The 21,816-nt window shown below is 36.4% G+C and overlaps 1 protein-coding gene across 1 annotated transcript in view; it reads right to left on the bottom strand.

The window, feature by feature from the left end:
• The window catches only part of LOC106136131 (chondroitin sulfate synthase 1), a 45,179-nt gene that overhangs the window by 4,647 nt on the left and 18,716 nt on the right, over positions 1-21,816 (bottom strand). The window contains exons 2-4 of the mRNA XM_013336586.2: positions 4,541-4,681; positions 768-948; positions 97-254 (exon numbers count right to left, since the gene is read on the bottom strand). Of these exons, the coding sequence (XP_013192040.1) occupies positions 97-254; positions 768-948; positions 4,541-4,681 (480 nt within the window). The remainder of the gene's footprint in view (positions 1-96; positions 255-767; positions 949-4,540; positions 4,682-21,816) is intronic.

Below are 21,816 nucleotides of genomic sequence, written 5' to 3'. Positions count from 1 at the left end.
TCAGTGTTTTTAGATGGTTTCTGCTTGGTCTTAGAATTTTTCTATCACATAGGTAGTTTAAGTCGGTCTTTAAAGAACAAGGAACAGAAGACTTACTTCTCTTATCACATCATCAAGCGCCTCCTTCAGCGGTGACTCAATCCTTCTCTTCGGGTTGTTATGGCTCACGGAGTATATGGACTTGCTGATGAAATCAAAAGGCACAATGTCGTCCAACGTGCTGGGCTTGTACCGGTTCATGTCCAGGGGAGCACCTGGAATTGATACCATGAATACATTAGACGGATTTTCCCAAGAAGTGTTAAACAGTTGATTGTAAAAAAAATTAAAGGTCATAAAGTTACATGCTGCCTTTTGACTAAATGTTAATACAATATATTTTTTTAAGGATAGGCATATTGGATGTTTATTGTTTAATTACAGTAAATTCTAGCTTATGAACTTAGGATTCTTTAGGCGATGCGCTAGTAACCTGTCACTATACAAATCTCGTATTCATCATAAGGCGATTCAGCTGGACGTTTCCTTCGACTGTTTTCAACACTTTTGTCTCTGTCAACCTCATTAGGGATAAGAACGCGATATATGAAGGTAACAGATCAAATTTCGACAATTGGGCACAAATTAACGCAAGAATAACAAGAAAATTGATAAGATAACTTCAAAATTCAAAAATGTTTATTCATTATTATGGAATACATACTTCATATCACTATCACTTAAAAGGAGCAGTAACAAACTTCTCTTTGCGGTATCTCTGCTCTTACCTAAAATCTTATTGTTCCCCAAATATCCTCGCTCCCCGAGCTTGGCCGGGAAAAGCGGGACGTCTCCAGGAAGAACGTAATCTTCCACTTCATCTTCGGGCACGGACAGTTCCCTCATGGAGGCAGCTATGTCCCGATGAAGGTCTACCGAACGCTCTCTTAATTCTTGTATACGAAGGTTCTGGAATATGAACAGGCGGAAGAATAAGTAAACGACATAGCTGGAGTAGTAATAAAGATAGCAGATGAACAGACTTAGAACAAACAAAACCGGCCAAGTGCGAGTCGGTCTCGAGCACTATGGGTTCTAAAGTGCCGTTAAAATAAATATGTAGTTAATAAGGTGAGTGATTGAGTACTTTATTTTTTTTTAATTGCAAGCATTCCACAATTAATTTGTGATACAAACTCTAGATATTCCGAAGTAAGTATTAAATCTAATGAAGGCCTATAATTAACTTATAAACTAACTTAATTCTTCTCTCGTTAGTTACATGTAGGATGTAGATACGTATTTGAGCCAGAGTGCATCGTGGTTAAATGTCATGCGGTCCCATGATGATCTCAAAATGGCAAGAATGGCGCATTAGAGGGGTTTTAGAGAGTAGGCTGGCACTCTAGATGCCAGGAGTCCCACACTCTCTCTGGTGAAGACCAGGGAAGCAGTCCGTAAAAAGGATTTCCCCTTCGAAAATAAAAAGAAAATATGTACGAATTTCTTAAAATCATTCTGATCAGTTTTGTGGAATTTCGTTCTTGCCGTTAGGCTACGAAACTTCCAAAATCTGGGCTTTGAAGCAAATTAAGAATGGAACCAGGAAAACTCGACTATTTATTTTATATATCAATTCCAATAATCTGTTTACAAACAAGTTAAATTGAATATTATATCAATGTAAACTATATAAACAATAACATAATAAATGCCGTAATTATCCTGGTCTTTGTAGCAATTTAAGAATGGAACCAGGAAAACTCGACTATTTATTTTATATATCAATTCCAATAATCTGTTTACAAACAAGTTTAATTGAATATTATATCAATGTTATCGGGGTTAAACTGTTTATTAACTTTTTGATACAAAGTATTGGTGATGTATGCTGATATATATAAGACCACCAATTGTTTTACATAAATACATACATAAAATCACGTCTGTATCCCTTGTGGGGTAGACAGAGCCAACAGTTTTCAAAAGGCTAAAAGGTCACGTTCAGCTTTTTGGCTTAATGATAGAATTGAGATTCAAATAGTGACAGGTTGCTAGCGCATCGCTTAAAAGAAGAATCCAAAGTTTATAAGGCTATCCCTTAGTCACCTTTTACGGCACTAACGCCCAATTATTTCATTGAATCGAAGAGTAACAAACATGTGAAGGCTATATATTCATGAAAATACACACAATTACGTCTTTTCAAAAGAAGTCTTTAAAAGAAGGCAAAACAGTCAAATTGACTAAAAGAAAAAAATACCACACAAAGAAGGAAGAATATGAAGGGAAAGAAACCTGAAGACAAATAGTTTCCGATTTCAGAAACGTCCTGACGAAAGACTAGTTCAAGAGTTTTCTAAACCTACGAGATTGCATGAAGAGTAATGATGAGTTTGTATGCTGGAATCATAGCAATTAGAAATATTCGATTCTGCCTACCTCTCCAGGAAAGAGGCGTGATTTGATGTATGTTTATACTCATTTTTGATAGTAAATGATACCGGCACATAGCACGTGTCTAAAGCGTTTGTAAAGTTCCAATTATATGTGCGTCTCATAAACAGTCGATCTTGCAAACAAGCGTACGGCCCTTGGCTATAAAACTGGTGTGAGATCAAAGTGAAAGAGTGTTTATCTCTTTGTATAAGCGAAGAAACAGATTATAGCTTCGAAGAACACATTCGCCAATTTAGAACATGGAAATGAGAACACTTGAGTTACTGGAACCGTTATTTCTTAATATAATTTAAACAATTATTTTTTTTGAGATAAACTGAATTGAGATAAAGAGGAGAGGGAAAGAAGATAAGCCAATGAATTCGATATGACGAATGATGTTAAACTATATAAAGGGATAGGCTTTTAAACTTGGGATTCTTTTTAGGCGATGCAAGCTACTATGCTAGCAACCTGTCACTATTTCAATCTCAAGTCTATCATTAATCTGCAGAGCTGAACGTGGCCCATCAGTCTTTTCAAGACTGTTGGCTCTGTCTACCCCGCAAGGGATATAGACGGGATTATATGTATGTATAAATCTATTTATCATAAGAAAAATTTAATGGAAAGAGAGGAAGAGGAAGTCATAGCATACAATATGTTGATCATATAAAGCAAAAAATAAACGTTACAACATACCAATAAATAGAAGAATAAACTAACAGAGAAGAGAGATCAATAGAAGAAGCTCCACTTAATTACAACAACAAGAGTTAGCTCTTTAATTTAAAAACTGAGTTGACGAAGAACTAAAGACTTATATGATATCAAAAGAACAATCCTTAAATACCAAGGAGTTACAGCCACCAAATTTATTCATTAAAATATCATAATTAATGTACTAAAAAAGTTAGACATAACAAAAAGAGAGTTATCAAAACACATTACATTGACAAAATCACCTCCATTTTTGCCTAAGTAATATGCAATCGAATTATATATTTTGCTAAATTACGCAACTAGTAATCGTACGAGTAATTCTATAGTGGCAAGTTAAAAATATAAAAATTGCATTTATTGCAATAACAAAGCGTGCGCGCAAGTTTTAATAATGAATATTATAATGTGACTAATGCATTTCATTCTGGCATCAACGGTAAAATTAAAATAATATATTTTTCTGAAAATCTCAAAGATCGATTGTCGTGTGGTTTCCTGCAATTTAGAACGGAACCACCCCATGTCCTTCCCATGGATGTCGTAAAAGGAGACTAAGGGATAGGCTTATAAACTTAGTATTCCTCTTGGATGGAATAGCATGGGATTCTTCTTTTATGCGATGGGCTAGCAACCTGTCACTATTTGAATCTCCATTCCATCATAAAGCCAAACAGCTGAACGTGACCTATCAGTCTTTTCAAGACTGTTGGCTCTGTCTACCCCGCCAGGGATATAGACGTGATTATATGTATGCATGTATGTATGGAATAGCAATCTGAACGTGGTCTTTTGGTCTTTTCAAGACTATTGCCCTGTCTTCTCCGCAAACTTCTCCGGACTTGTCTTCTCTCGACTTGGTTCCCCTTTTTGGTTTAGGTTCTCCAAGGGCTGCGAAGGTCAGGCCCAGAGTTACCCAATTTAGGCACGTGGTTCGTTTTGTGGCGACATCTCTACGCCACAAGACGCTATCGGCCAATAAACAGCGAGGCGCCTAAATCGCGCAAGCAAAGATTTCACGATCCTCCGACACAACATCTTTAGTCGCGCGGTTCCCCAGGCACCACACCTAGCCTGGCGGTAGATCTTCCCTTTGATGACAGTCGAGCCGAATCATCACTCCCGCTGCAGTTTCATTTACGCTCGTCTCTTAAGGATACTCCTAACCTGATCTATCATCAGAACGTCCCATAGTTATTACATACATACATACATATAATAACGTCTATATCCCTTGTGGGGTAAACAGAGCCTACAGTCTTGTAAAGACTGATAGGCCACGTTCAGCTATTTGGCTTTAAGATAGGATTGAGATTCAAATAGTGACAGGTTGCTAGCCCATCGCCTAAAAGAAGAATCCCAAGTTTATAAGCCCATAGTTATTGATGGAATAAATACCTACCTTGAAATAGGAGTGAAGCCGGTACATCTGCCTATGGTCCTTCACCGGATGGAGGGTGATGGCCCTGTGAACCTCCCTCTTCTTCAGGCGCCCCGTGTACGCAGCCTCGCCGCTACTGTTGTGGTGTAAGATCATTTGCATCTGAAATGAGAAGGGGTACGTCATCAATATCAATGTATATATACAGGGTGACATTTAAAACAACTGCATCCTTTCAAACATAGACCATACCCATGCTTCTGAGCCGTTTGATCCTATTTTTATTTAAATAAAACGTCATCGTTTTCACATTTAAAAAACCCTCAAAAACTACGTTACACGCTTTATTAAAGACCAATACTACAAAAAGAAATTAAAACTAAACATGAAAATATATGTCTGAAAAATAAATTATTTTTCTAGTATCAAGATCAAGTAAAGTACAGAGTTGTCGAGATCGCTCAGCTGAATGAATTGTGTCGTTGACCTCTGAATCTTACGCGTCGCTTTTCCGCCCGCCGGTTTGATATGACGTATTTAGGATCGTGGATTTTGATACTTTTGTTTTCTTTCATACTTTCTGAAATATGAACTGATATTTTTCTTTTAACGTTTTTAATTATCCTTAAGATGAGTACACTTAACAGTTAAATTTATGCAGTTGGATTAAAAGTCATCCTGTATATATATATATATATATATATATAAATTAAATTTGCGCCCCGTCCTTCGCTTCCCTTGGATATTTCTGGATAAAACGTGTAATAAAGTCCAGTCAGGGATCCTTAATTCCGCAGGGACCAGGGCCTCGAACCTTGAGACCTTGCGACTCGGAGGATACTACTACACCACCGAGACTAAAAGAGACCGATCAGTAATTATCTTTCTATATTCCTTCTACTGTTAGCCCCGATCACATCCTCACCTTTCTGGGGAGGAGCCTCGGGTACGCCGTTCGGCCAATCAATATGGATTATTTATTTACATTACTTCTGAAGTAAATATTTAACAAACACGTAGATTTTCCGTGCTCAATAACAATATATTTCATTTCATAGAAATTGGAATAATATTAGACGATAGAAATGCCATATTCTACTCAAAATTATTATCTATCTTGCATCACATTTAATTTTCTGAGAAATTGCAGAATCGAAAATCTCAGAATTGTGGTGCAGGATGTCACAACCTTTACACGAGCAATCACCAGTGGTTACGTCATTTCTCTTTTCCTCCTGGCGTTTATCTGTTCATCAGTTGATCAATCAATCAATACATTTTTATTTGTGAAAACAGGTTGCAATGAAGTTATATCCTCTAGAGAGAATCCAGGGATGGATGGATGTAGGTACCTTCGGAAATGATTTTCGATTGGGTAAGTCAGTTGTACAGATAACTAGGTGCTACTTCTATAGACTTAAACTATTCCGAATTCTATATACTTTTATTTTTACTCTATCCAAACCTTATCTCAGTAATTTATTAGGTCGGTGTTAATAAACTGAATATCGGCTATTGATAACAATCACTTAACTAACCTCGAATTACGTTATTTTAACATTGATAACGCGAGCTTATTATTTATATAAACTACGCACTTTGCGGAAATGATTTTTGTTTAATCAGAAAATTTAAAAGAAGTTTTATTTTACATTTCTAAATTCTTTTCTTCCCGCATAAATTACATACATACCACGCCATAGGCAAAGACTACAATTTGCAACGAAGCTTGTGTAATTTTGCGTATATAACAGAAAGTTGATCGAGGAACAGGCATTATATACATTGGGCAAAAACTTAGGGTCTAAAACCCCATTACTAATACTCGTTATATTTACGCCCATAACCCTAACGAGTGCATTATTCTATATAATATTTCACAATAAGCCGTTATCTGTCAACCAACCGATTGTTAACATGTGAATGTCAACAAATTCACTGTTTCTCTCGAAAGAGAAAGCGACTAACAATTATCCATCTGTCTGTAGATTAGCACACAATGGCTGGGATCTCGGCAAAAACTGGTCGCGCCGCCTCTAGCGGTTTCACTCTCAAGGGCTCTGTGGCTATAAAATAATATTTTAAGACCGATCACATTATTTGACCCAGTATTTCATCGTCAGGAATAATATTTTGTATACTAGCTGTGCCCGCGACTTCGTCCGCGTGGAATAGTTATTTTGAGCATCATTGAAGCCCTCAAAGATAAATCATTTTCCCGGTTTTTTTTTTTTCACATTTTTTCATTATTTCTTGGCTCCTTATAGTTGCAACGTGATGTTATGTAGCCTAAAGCCTTTCTCGATAAATGGTCTATTCAACACAAAAATAATTTTTCAATTTGAACCAGTAGTTCCCGAGATTAGCGCGTTCAAACAAACAAGCTTTATAATATTAGTAGGTATAGATAACGACGCTAAGTATAAGGTACCACAGTAGACGTTACCTTTTACATTTTTCTCGTCATATTCGGCACTTTTGAGTCCTTTAGTTAGTTAATTTCATTAGATCGAATCCTTCGCTACTAAAACTAAAGACTTTTTTACCAGGGCCCGTTGAAGGCCACAAATATCAGTCTGAAATAGCTATCCGTTGTCTTTTTGTCGTACCTACGTGTTTCTTTCATCGTCGAGAGAATGGATAAATAGAGTTAGCCTCGATGTAAGTTCAAAACTTCTGTTACTAAACACAAAATCAACAATAGTAGGATATTTTATGATCTTGAACTTCTCATAGGCTAAACGGCCCCACAGAAAACAAATGATTTGCATGCAAGAGGCCCTACCAGCGTAGGCAGTTCTCTCTGCTATATGATAAAAAGCTATAATAAACAATCACCGTGTGGTTCCCGGCACCAATACAAAAAAGAATAGGACCGCTCCATATCTTTCCCATGGATGTCGTAAAAGGCGACTAAGGGATAGGCTTACAAACTTGGGATTCTTTTTTAGGCGATGGGCTAGTAACCTGTCACTATTTGAATCTCAATTCTATCATTAAGCTAAATAACTGAACGTGGCCATTCAGTCTCTTCAAGACTGTTGGCTCTGTCTACCCCGCAAGGGATATAGACGTGACGATATGTATGTATGTATGTATGTAAAAAACAATCACTTGACATCATCTATCCTTACATGCTGTCGATACTCTTTTACGCCTTATCTGCCCCCACTTGACAAAAAAGAAACCAGGAATATGCTTCCATAGAAAACAATAATTTGCATACAAGAAGCCAAACAGCTGAACGTGGCCTATCAGTCTTTTCAAGACTGTTGGCTCTGTCTACCCCGCAAGGGATATAGACGAGATTATATGTATGTATGTATGTAATATGCTTCCACGAGAGAATATCCAGGCGACTTTCACGTGAAGCTTTGTAGGTCACGCAACCGGTCTAGATGTATCTGTCTGTACCTAGCTTTATCTGAACAAGGAATCTAAGCGATGCTACTGGAAACGCTGTGAAGGGTTAAACGTGTTTTTATATACAAAGCCGATATACTACTATACATACGTATAGAGCGTTGGTGGTTGAATCAGTAAGGTGCCTGGTTAAAATGCGTAACGCGCAGAAAGGTACCGGTTCGGATACCACTTCGGTGATGTACCACCAATAACTATTTTCGAAGTTATGTACGATCGCGTTCATATCTGCAGTCATAGTTTTAAAATTCTTACGGGTTAAAATAGCGTGCACTGTGGTTCCACTAGATACACACACACATGCATATTTAAAAAGAATAAATATTCCTTCAAATGAATACGGTCTTTAATACCAATGATTACTAAGTAAAACAGTTTATTATTCTATGACATATAACATAACAAAACAGAAAGAGACGGTAATCAACGATGTCCGAACTGGGCCCGATAATTGTCGATCGAGATATCGTCGTCTCTCATGATTTGCATAAGATTTGCCTATAGAGGGAAGCCTGCGACTGCCAGACTTATGTCATTTCAATAAAGTTGAAAGTTTGTCTGCACACGACCCTAACATAGGTAGTGGTTCCTTTGAAAGTTATTGGGTAGCAATTTTATTACTTCGTTTGTGCAAGTGAGATCTAAGATATACTAGATAATCTCGCTTGCTCACACTCGCTTGTTCTAGTTACTAGCGGATTCCGAAGTTATTCAAGAAATTTCTGTCTATTAAAAAAAATATATATTGTTACTGACAATTTTTAATGTTTCAAGGTGCCATTTGAACTAAGTAACTGACTGACTAACTAACTAACTGATATCTAAGAATTACGATACCCGTGTCTTCAAACACGGAAATCAGCAAGAAATATTAAACAAGAGGGAGCAAAATAAAACACTCAATAATTAAAATTAGTAAATTTTATTGAAACAGTTTACCTATAGTTTTGTTTACATATTGATGATTATATAAAGGTATACATACAGCATATTACACTAATTTACCTATCTCCTGTTATTAAGGTTACAGCTTAATTATTCGTTTTCATAAAGAAAAGATATTGAAGCTGTCCTTAAAATACTATCTAAGTAGTAGTTTTAATATAAACTGGCAGAACCTTTCACGCACTATATGGACTCGATACACAGGGTAGTTGTCTTGCACAAATGATATTGCATATCATCAATCGGATAAATACACCGCACAGTTGGTAACATGGTTTCTTGCAGCACTTGCACATAATGAGCAGCTGTAGCGCATCTTGCTATCTACACCTGTTCCCTAGGTCCAGCAGCACTCATCCAGCCCCACATATTTACAGATATGCGTCCAGACTCCATATTTGGCACAATATTTTTTTCTTCATACCGAGTTGCATTTCTTCGCCATAAATGAAGCCTACCGTGTTGCGATGACGTAAACGAACTTTTTGTCCGTAAATATCGCCGTGTTCCAGTCAAAATCCAAATACTGCCGAGCAAATTCTAAATGTTTTTGCTTATTTATTTCGGATAAATACGGCTTTCTTGCTGGCTGTCTGTGGAATAGTCCCTCACGGTGCAAACTCGACGAACAGTAACCACTGATGTGTCGAACTGTTCCGCAAATGTTCTGGTCGGTATGAAGCCATTATTTTCGTACTGTTCCACCATGGATCTCCGCTGTGTGGCGTGTCGCTGTGTTGATTAGCGGACGACGGTCGCTGAGCGGTCAACTTTTTACACTACCCTCTTCTTGATGGCGCGTTACCCAACGCTTAACCGCTTGTTGTTTATTGTGTTATTTGTGTGAATGTGTGAGTGACAGCGGTGACTGCAAGCTATAAAGTTTTGCGAACTATGACTGCAATTATGAACGCGACCGTACATTAGTTTTGATAACACCGTGAGGAAACGTGCACATTCAGGCAATTAGATATGTATTAAGTATATAATAATATGTACCTAAGCCGTGTGGTTCCCTGCACCAATACAAAAAATAAATAGGACCACTCCATCTCTTTTCCGTGGATATCGTTAAAGGCGACTAAGGGATAGGCTTACAAACTTTTTTTAGGCGATGGGTTAGCAACCTGTCACTATTTGAATCTCAATCCTGTCATTAAGCTAAACAGCTGATCGTGGCCATTCAGTCTTTTTAAGACTGTTGGCTCTGTCTACCCCGCAAGGGATATAGACGTGACCATATGTATGTATGTACCTAATCCAGAATGGTTAAAGCATACCCCGAGCTCCTGTCCAAAAGTAGATGCAACCACTAAAGCTAGAAGGTAGAAGAAACATGAAGCCTATCTGATAGTTAGAGGTTCTGTGGGCGGCTGAAAAGCTTATAAACTTGGTATAATTGCTTTAATCAATAGTCTAGACACCTATAAGGTAACGAGTAGTACCTAATAGTATTCTGAATTTCAATTCCATCATAAACAATGAAAACAAACAAATAGACCAAATTTTAAAGTAAGTTTCCTAGGGCTATACCAACAATGTTTTATTATAAACTAGTTGCGTTTCGGGCTTTCCCTCCCATGGGAATTGTAGGATAAAACCAATTCTTGAGGACTTCCAAGAAAAAACCTTCATTGACGCGACTATTACGCAATCCAAGCTAAACCTTTTAAAGTTTAGGTACAATGAAATAATACAATAGATATACATACATACATAGTATGCCAAATGATGGATGAAAGACGTTTGGATGTGTTGTGCGTGAATGAAACGAAGCGGAAAGGATGCGACGCGACGCAGCACGGCCCTTACACGGCGTATTGGTCTGGAATTTCCAGTACCAGCCGAGGCTGTCAAGGGGTCGGTCTAATTCTTTCTGCACGAATGGCTGAGTGCGTGAATGAGTATGAGTGTGTCAGCCCTCGTCTTCTATGGATTAGGCTGAAAGTTGGAATCACTCGGATCTTCGTTCTAGGTGTTTATGCACCTTGGGATGTGGGTTCGAGGGGTACAACATCAGCAAAAAGCGAAAACGAGGAGTTCTGGAATAGTGTAAGAGAAGTATTGAAAGTTACCAAGCCAAATGAGAAGATTATTATGTTAGGTGATTTTAATGGATGGGTGGGTGTAAAGCGTGATGGATATGAAAAGGTGCTTGGTGCGTTTGGTGACGAAAAGGTGAATGATAATGGAAGAAGTGTATTAGAAATTTGTCTAGAGTGGGATCTTTTTGTGTCGAACTCAATGTTTCAACATAAAGAGATCCACACCTACACAAGAGTGGAAGGTATTTTAAAAAGTATGATAGACTTTGTGATTGTAGATGAAAGATTGAAGAACAAAGTGCTGGATACCCGTGCATATCGCGGTGCTGGCATTGACTCGGACCATTTACTGGTGATATCCCGGATAAGGGGTATCTTCAATCGCTGGCGGCACAGGGTAAGGGAGCAAACCAGCGCTTTGGAAAGAGTAAAAGTAGAAAATTTGCAAGATATGGATGTAGGTAAGAAGTATATTAATAGACTGAAGGATGAATTTGAAGATTTAGATGAAATGAGCGATATTGAAGATGGATGGAAGGAATTTAAAGAAAGAATTGTGAAAGTAGCTGTTGAAGTGTGTGGTGTAAGTAGAAGAAGGAAAGGAAAAAATCACAAAAATGCGTGGATGAGTAAAGATGTGCAAGAACTTGTGCGATTAAAGAAGAAAGCATGGCTGGATTTGTTAGCAGCAAAAGCTAACTTAAGAATGCAAGAGGTTATAGATGAAGATGTGAATGAAGCACGTAAGGAATATAAGAAAATGAAAGATTTGGTTAAGAAAGCTGTGATTAGAAAGAAAGAAGAGTATAAAGAGGATTTTGATAAAAGGCTATCAGAAGACTTTCAGTCAAATCTGAAAGTATTCTGGAAATCCGTAAGGTCAGCCCGAGGAAATACTATAACCAGAGAGCTGACTAGGATCAGATGCCAGGATGGTAGCGTTGTGAAAGGAGAAGAATGTGTACTAAAGATATGGAAGGACTATTTTGAAAGTTTATTTGAAAAAAAGGAAGGAAATAAGAAAGATTTCTGCTATAGCGAAGAAAAAGAGAATGAGATGGAAGGCGAAATTGAAATGTTCGAAATTGTGGAAGCACTTAAGAGTATGAAAGCAGGAAAGGCTGCTGGGTGTGATAGAGTGTCGGTCGAGATGCTTAAAGCAGGAAAAGGCGTAGTAGCTAGTCAGTTGTACTGCCTTTTCAATTTGTGTTGGAGAAGCGGCCGAGTACCAAAAGATTGGTGTAAGGCTGTTATCGTGCCACTTTACAAAGGAAAAGGGTCACAGCTGGACTGCAAAAATTATCGTGGTATAAGCCTGCTTAGCGTCGTCGGCAAATTGTATGCTAAGGTATTGATTAATAGAGTCAGGAATGAAACTGATGACAAAATATGGGATGCTCAAGCGGGATTTCGAAAGGGAATGGGATGTACTGATCAGGTCTTTTCCTTGCGGTGCATAGCCGAAAAGTTTTTGGCCAAGAGTCAAAAAGTCTATTGCACATTCGTAGATCTGGAAAAGGCCTATGACAGAGTTGAGAGGAATGAATTGTGGTCAGCACTTTCTATGCATGGGGTGAGCAGTCTCTTAATACGAGCACTGAAATCCTTATATGAGGATTCGAGTGCTTGTGTCAGGATAAACGGAGCGCACACTGAGTGGTTTAAGATTGAGAAAGGCGTTAGGCAAGGATGTGTTGCGTCACCGTGGCTGTTCAACCTATTTATGGATAGCTGTTTGACAGATTTGAAAAAGTCTAAAAGTGGATTAAGGATGAATGAGTTACTCGTCAAATGTCTGCTCTATGCCGACGATCAGGTTATACTGGCGTCATCAGCGGAGGAGTTACAGGAGATGGTAAACTGTATGCATGAAGCTTTAAAAGAGAAAGGAATGAAAGTGAACGTAAGTAAAACTAAAACACTGGTTTTTGAAATGGAGAAAGAAATGACAGCATGTAATATTTTGATTGGAGGAGAAAAAGTGGAGCAAGTGAAAGAGTTTGTATATCTAGGATCAAAGTTTACATCAGATGGCAAGTATGATAGTGATATTGAAAGGAGAGTGAACGCGGGGAACATGGTGAATGGAGCTTTGCATGCCTTTATGAGCAGTCAGAAACTATCCAAAAAGGCTCGACTGGCTGTGCACAGGGGCGTGTTGGTCCCGACATTAATGTATGGGAGTGAAAGTTGGGTATGGCAAAAGAAGCATGAAAGCAGAATAAATGCAGTGGAAATGAGAGCGTTAAGGAGTATGATGGGTGTGAAATTGAGTGACAGGATAAGGAACAGCGTGATAAGGGAATGTTGTGATGTGAAAGAAGATGTAGTTACAGGAATAGAAAAGGGTATGTTAAGATGGTTCGGTCATGTGGAGAGGATGAATGAAAGCAGGTTGACTAAGCAGATATACAAGGAGAGTGTGGAGGGAAAGGTCGGAGTGGGAAGACCTAGACGAACGTATCTTGATCAAATTAAGGACGTCCTGGTAAAGGGTCAGGTCAAAAGTACCCGAAACCGCCGAGCTTGTATGAAGAGAGTTATGAATGTGGACGAAGCGAAAGAAGTATGCAGAGATCGTGGCAAGTGGAAAGAGGTAGTCTCTGCCTACCCCTCCGGGAAAGAGGCGTGATTTTATGTATGTATGTATGTAAATAATACAACACAAATGCAGAAAAAGACAATAATCGCTTTCATGTATAATATAATTTATAATCAATTCAATAAATTTATTCTGGGTCACCTTGATTTCCATTACGGAGAGATAAAATACATTGAACTCAATCAAAACTAACGGCGACACGTCATTCGCAATAACTTCGTCATAAACACTGACATTTTATTTTACATACATAAATACATAAAATCACGCCTCTTTCCCGGAGCTGTAGGCAGAGACTACATCTCTCCACTTGCCACGATCTCTGCATACTTCCTTCGCTTCATCCACATTCATAACTCTCTTCATGCAAGATCGGCAATTTCGGGACTCTTGACCCATTAAATGTTTAACATAAGCATTTTATGTTTCAAGCTGGTAGCGAAAAAAAGTTGGTAGCGAAGAAAAAGCCGCATCACTTACACTGTATAGTATCTTTCAAGTAATCAAGAGCTTCTGTGGTCGAATCGGTTAGATGCCCGGTTAAAACGCATAAAGGCACAAGTTCAAATCCCAACTCAGCCATGTACCAATGACTATTATCGAAGCTATGTACATTAGTTTGAATACTGACCGATCTTCTTACGATCAATCAATTATACTCGTATATGTATTAGGCTATTAGGTGCAAATAAAAGGCTGAAAATAACAAAAAAAAATGCAATTTAAATGAATGTTAGAATGGTACTTAATTAATTATTGGTTATACCTAATAGCTACTGAGATAAAATAACACGTTAATCCAATTTGATCCATTGATTTACGTCACTCACGCAATAGGCGCCTAATCAATTATTTTTCTATGAATTAAGATAACAGATCGATAAAATTAATTGTAATTTAAATTTTCAAATAATATTTAAATCACATAATCTCCGATTTTCTATAATCCACGTGGTTAATTAATGGTAATAGCATTTATGTGATCATTACTTGTTATGTTGGCTGTATCTACTCCGCAAGATATATAGACATGATTATATAAATAAAATAATTAATAAATTTATACGGGACAAATAACACAGGTTGAGTTTGCCCCGAAAAAAGTTCGAGACATGTGTTTCGAGATACTAACTCAACGATACTAAGTATATGTTTGTTTGTATGAATATATGTACGCAAAATTTCAAAAATATTAGTTTAGTAGAAAACGCGTGAAGAGACAACAAACATATAAACATACTTTCGCATTTATAATATTAGTTGGAAGTGAGATTAAGTCTTTAGTTTTTTTTTTTATAAGTAAGTAAAATTGTCTTTACAAGTCATTTCAAAAGAAATGTCCTAAAGATATAATTATAAGTTTATCTGCGTGCATCCACGGGCGTTCATTGTGCAGATAGCGGTAACCTTGTGATAACGCTTATCTTGACCACTTCTGCCGAATAGTATAATTCGGTCACATTTAACAGTACTACAAAAAAGAGTGTTTTGTGTCCAGGGATTTTATCTATTACAAGAATTTGGCACAAAATTTGGTATCGTCAGGATTTACCACGGAATACATAGATCTCGCTATATGCAAAGTGCGTCGAATCGGTAAGTTGCCGGGTTAAAATGCGTAATGCGCTGTAGGGCACAGGTTCAAATCCCACCCCGGCTATGTACTATTTTCCAAGTTATGTAGGTTTTCGAAGTTATGTGGATATATTAATTTGAATACTAACCGGTACTCTAACGGTAAGGGAAAACATGGGGAGGAAAACTGCACATTCATGCAACTGGATGTGTAATCATGGATCTAATACGGGTTTAGATCTCCTGCAAAGGTGTCAGATAGAAGTTGTGTAAAAACCTGACTCTCCTAAACCAGAATCCATGGTCAATGGCATACCTCGGGCTCCTCTCTAGAGTGGTGAGGATGCAACCGGGACTAAAGCCAGGAGAAAGAAAACATCTCTCACTGTTCCCCTTATCTGTGGGATTCACAAATTATGCTTAAATAATAACTTTTTAGGTAATTTTCTGCCCTATTTCAGTGAAATTCAAATGAGACGTGAAGCACGAACGAGAAAAGATCTTTCTAGAAATGCGCATCATCAAGGAAGCAGGCAGCAGGAAAGCGGCGCACGCGCACGTCTTAAGATTGACGTTTCCTCGCGTGACATCTCGCAGAGGGGGGCAAGTGGATGCTTCCTGCGGTCGTCTCAGACGTCGTCGCCGAATAAATTTGTATATAGCGATTGTCTTGTTGTTAGGTTCAAGATGGATTGGTAATTTCCCTTTTTTTTTCATTACATTTTAATTCATTTTATTTGTAAATATTGATTTCATTGCTTAATTTTTTTTTGTATTTATAATAATCAATTTGTTAGATTATTATATGTGTAGGTTTATGATTTTATTAAAAATGTTATGTTGTTATGTTGATGTAATTTTAATACTATTTCTACAATCAGAACTCTTTCCCGGAGGTGTTGATAGAGGCTTTGTCTTTGAATCATTTGTCGCTACAAATATTTTTAAAGTTTCAATAATTTTCAAGCTTTCAATGTCGTCATGCAAGTTTGTCGGTTTAGGGTAGATACTGCACAGGTAAAAATTTTTAATGAATTTGAACAAAAGTCATTTTTATCTACTTTTGGGATAAAAAAAATAAAGAATAATATTTATTTGGTTAGAGCTTTTGAAAACGCAGATAAATATATGTTAAAGTAAGTGTATAACACGAGAGATATGAATTAAACCGAACGTGTCATCGGAACATACTTACATTTGGAATTTATCTACTAATGGGAATTAGTAGCTAGTTAGAATTTTATTAGAACACAAAGGGTGCTTTTTCTTAATTTATTATCAATTTTTAAGTAGTCCACTAAATAATTACGTAACTACATAGGTAGGTAATCCCTGTGCGGTTTTGTGGTTAGAAAGGTCATTTTTACATAATATGGGAACACAGTTAGTGGTTTGACAATATTATTAAGTTTCCAGGAAAACCATCTTTAAAAATGTAGGCCGCTTACATAAAAATAATAATTTTAAGAGACGAAAAAGTACGACCGTCTTTTGTTAATTTCTCACAACAATGATATTAAGACGCAATTGAAGTTAGGGCTTTTTATGTTTTAAGTTTTTATATTGTAGGTTTTCTTGATTTTTACCAACACACGATATTTGATTGAGATTGCGATATTTTTGGAAAGGAATAAATGCGAAGAGCTAGCAACCTCTCACTATTTGAATCTCAATTCCTTCATAAAGCTATACAGCTGAACGTGGCTTTTCAGTCTTTTCAAGGCTGTTGACACTGTCTTCTACACATTTTTTCTTCAATACGAATATATTTTGAAGAAAAAATGTGTGGCTTTTACTCAGTTGTGAGACATAACAAACCTAGTTAATTAACTATCTATATAAACGAATGTATTATAATTAGGAAGAAGATATAACAAAAAAAAGTATTACCGCGATCCTATCAGACAGATTTATCATCAATTTAATTACTAAGTAGGTACTTAATTATAGCATTATCAATAACAGTTCAACCGACAAAGACATCTAAACTAATCACAAAAGGAGAATCTGATCTCCATTTAGATATCAAAATAATTATTTGCACACGTTTGACTATCATGTTCATATAGGTCACATGATCACATAAATTTTATTAAGAACGTGTAGATACGAAATAGACTTAATAATAAGACGTGACTATAGAAATCTTAATAATTTAATTAATAATATTCGCTTATGTAAAAACTATGACAAAAAGATGAGGTAACATACTCTGTTAACTACATTACTTTTGTTATTTACCTGGTTTGGTTGCAAAGAATATAAGTTTTATAATATTAAAAGTGAATCATCATTTATATTACACGTGGTCTTTTCAAGACTGTCGGCTCTGTCCTTCCCGCAAGGGGCATAGATATGATAATATAATTTATTTATGTCAAATCGCTTCATAATTTGCAATGACAAAATTAAATGTCTGCGATAGTGTTTCAAAACTTTAAAATCACGCCATTTACTACACTTTTTGCCAACGTCCGCAGATCGAATTACACATTTCGCAAAATTACAGTGTTCAAGCTTGGTTAATGGCTAATGGTAATACAGACAGACTGACAAAAAGACGAGATATAAACTTTGTGGTGCCGGCGCCGAAAAATTTAGGGTCGATGGCCAGAGATGTTGAAGCGCGATGCTAAGCGAAAGCGATGTTGTTTTTTATTATTCTTTATTTCTAGAGGCCGCCCGCGACTTCCTCCGCGTGGCGTCATTCCCGCGGGGACTCCGGGATAAAAAGTAGCCCATATGTTGTTCTGGATCTTCAGCTAGCTAACATACCAAATTTAATCGTAATCGGTTCAGTAGTTTTTGCGTGAAAGAGTAACAAACATCCATACTGACATCCTGACATACTCACAAACTTTCGCATTTATAATATTAGTAGGATGTTATAAAAATAAAAAAATTACTTTACCTTTGCATTTACAATTTGACAATCGGAAACAAAATAAGGTCTAACTATTTTAAGAAATGCCTTTCTTGAGTTTGCGTGTGCAATTTCATTCCATATCATCCAATTTAGTTAACCAGCCTACTAATAATTTGGATAATTATAGGATTATACTACAAATTTGTAATTATGCGATATAATAACTGGTATATACTGCTTTTTATACCTGTAATTGCTTGTAGAAACTATGCTTGAAATCAATTGAAATGTAATACTGACATAGAATTCGGAATAATATTTTTTCGATTTATTTGACTTTGGTTGGAAATTACTTTCATTCATATTCATATATAGCGCGAAAAACTATGTCTGTCTGTCTAACCCTGTCCTGCGTTTCTCGTCATAATAAACAGCGAAAAAAACGATAATTTTCGCGCGTTAAAAACGGCCTCGCGCGTTTCTTGCAGCGGGGGCAGACTATGTGTTTGATCGGGGTGAGTTATTTAGGTAATTTCTAGTAGCCTGTCTGTCTTATTTATTTAAGTAGACGTACGTACCTACGTACACCAACAATGTTTATACAAAATAACTAGCTGTCCCGGCAAACGTTGTTCAGTTTTTGGATAACTGTTAGCTCTTTCTACCCCGTAAGGGATATAGACGTGATAATATTCTATGTTATGGTACCTAATATATGTAGTTTTGATCATGGTTTTTACTAGGTATTATAGGTGCTTATTTAATTATTTTTTTTTTTAAATATCCACAGTAAAGAAATAACTAGATAATGCCTTTTTTAAGGTTCCGAAACCACACGAATCGTTTTATATCATAGCAAAGCCAAGCATAGCCGGTGCTAGCCAAGCTTTATAACGGTCAAGTCAGGATTGGCAATTTGGTCTAATAGCTTGTGGCAACGACACGCGTTTTGGGTCACTGACCGTTGCTGCTAATTCTTAGATGATTAGACACATACAAACATATATTCACGTCTACATCCCTTGCGGGGTCGACAGAGCCAGCAGCATTGGAAAGACTGATTGGCCACGTTCAGCTGTTTGGCTTAATATATTATAGTTACAGATTATAGTACCTAATAATATGATTTAATTGGGTACTGACAAAAGTCTTAATTCCATTACTAAGCCCTCAAACTAAAAGTGGCCTACCAGTTTTTGAGACAGTTGGCTCTGTCTACCCCGTGGAGGATAAGCACGTGATATTTGATAAACCTTTATAGGTATGTACCGACTAAACTTAACTAATAATAATTTTTGATCGATTCACACCTACACAGAGATTTTAATCTAACCAAACCGGTTCTAAAAAGTATGACAAATTAAGTGCACGTCTATAATAAAAAAAAAAACTGTTTAAACAATTTCGTCTATTCGTTGTCCAATAAATACCATGTCATTGACAGAGGCTGGGGTCATTGACCCGGTCCGAATGAATTTGGCAACTGTTCGGGCCAGCAGGCCAATTCTGCTATTTGTTAACCGAAACAGTTCGGATGCGTTTCAGCTTGGTTACAGTTGCGTTTATATTGTCAAACGGTATTCCAGTAACTTTACGTTGATAGCTGAAACGCAAATGAAACGGAAGCGGTTGGTTATTTGCTGCCGATGCAAAACCGTAACTTTGGACAATTCAACCAATGCAGAACCGTTGCGTCTCGGCCGGACCAACTGTCAAAAACTTATCAGAATACGAAATAATAGCCGAACGGCAAACGGAAGGTTACGTGTCCTTTAGCAGAATACGACAACCAAACCGTTACGGCTTCGTTTTGACAAATTGTTAGTAGAATACCAAAAGTTGTAATCAATGCGTTTCAGATCCGTTTCGGCTAAAAATAAAATAGCAGAATTGGCCTGCAGGTCGGGTCGACTCGGGTAAAACTGAAAGTGTGATCCGATATGATCGGAGACCGCAATTTTGTTAAAATCAAAAGTTTGCTGTTAAAATTGAAAGTTCTTATCAAGAAGGATACAGATACTTAATTGATACTAATAATGATTAGAAGCCTATCCCTTAATCGCATTTTACGACATCCATGGGAAAGGAAGGAGTGGTATTTTTCTATTGGTACCCTTATACACCGTGCCACACATGTTCCGTGTGAGGTAGAGTACCTCACACGGCACTTGAGATTAGAGACATTAACCATAAATAAATATAAAGTACAGCAGCTAAGAAAAGGACTGATGAGAATGAACGATGAGATGTGGAATAGTGTGACCTAAACAGACCCTATATACATATTACATATTTATATATTTGATAAGACCTACCTAACATATACGCAAACGCAACATAAACAAGATTATTAATACAAACAAAAAGAATGAGTCAGAAAGGTTAATGTTTTACAAAAGTATCTTTAACTTGCATCGACAAAAAAAATAAAGCAACTTCGCACTACTTATTAAGTCTATCTCAATTACAAAATATTCGCAAATGATTCACGGCTAGTAAGAAAAACATGCTATGCACTTTTTACGCGGCAATTTTTCCTGTAAACAACTTAATGAGACAAAAAATCATTACAAAGTTATATAGTACACCGACTCATTTTAATGTGGTATTTTAAATGGAATTTATGAGGCAAAACCTCTCGCTAAAAAGGTTTGGTCAGTTTCACAGAAATCTAAATTGCATACATAAAATCACTCTTTTCCCGGAGGGGTAAGCAGAGACTACACTTTCTTTCACTTCATCCACATTCACTAAGTTAACGTTTCTAAATTATTCCTTAAATTAAAGACATCTATGGTCAGTTCTATGAAACAGAAACGTTAGGAAAATTATAAAAATTCTTTTTAATTTCAGTTCGATTCTAAATTTAAAAAGTTCTCAGAAAATTGCGGTTAACTTTTTCAATTAATTCCACAAAGATTGGCTTGTTGAACGAATTAGGATCAATGCCCGGGTTTTAATCCCAATATGACTAAGTGGCTGTTTGAAGAACTAAATTACTGAATTGACTTTAAAATATGGGTTCACAATTTCCTTCTGTGGGAATTTCCAATTTTATAGCTGTTGGTCTTATTATTAAAATAAGGGATATTATCTGTGCCAAATTCTTCAAAATCAATCAGGTAATTTTTAAGTTAATTGGTAACAAAAAAATGATACAAATCTTTCCGTTTTTAAAATTTTTATATTATACTTATATAACATATTATATTTATATAATAAATAGTATGTATAGTTCAATATATAGTATAAAATATCCTTATATGTTTAAAGCAATCCCGTAATGGCTATATTATTAAACAAAATTCCAATAGTGCCGCCCAAAAAAAGTATAATTAATATTTTGAAAGTCATCCTCTGACCAAATTCTTCAAAATCAATCAGGTAATTTTTAAGTTAATTGGTAACAAAAAAATGATACAAATCTTTCCGTTTTTAAAATTTTTATATTATACTTATATAACATATTATATTTATATAATAAATAGTATGTATAGTTCAATATATAGTATAAAATATCCTTATATGTTTAAAGCAATCCCGTAATGGCTATATTATTAAACAAAATTCCAATAGTGCCGCCCAAAAAAAGTATAATTAATATTTTGAAAGTCATCCTCTGACATATAAAGTAAGTAATCGAAAGTTTTTATTCAAGAATTCGAGGCGATACCATGATGCTGCGACTTTCTTACAATTTATTAAACAAGAATTTTGTAAATTAAGAAACCGTTTATTATTACAATCGAAAAAAACCTTCTTTATCTTTTATTTGCCTTAAAATGTGAGAAAAAAGGTCTTCTTATATCCGTGGCGCGCGGGAAGATCTTGACAACTAGAC

Source organism: Amyelois transitella, chromosome 16, assembly GCF_032362555.1.
Source record: "Amyelois transitella isolate CPQ chromosome 16, ilAmyTran1.1, whole genome shotgun sequence".
NCBI lineage: Eukaryota > Metazoa > Arthropoda > Insecta > Lepidoptera > Pyralidae > Amyelois > Amyelois transitella.
This window is presented reverse-complemented; position numbering and strand designations above follow the sequence as displayed.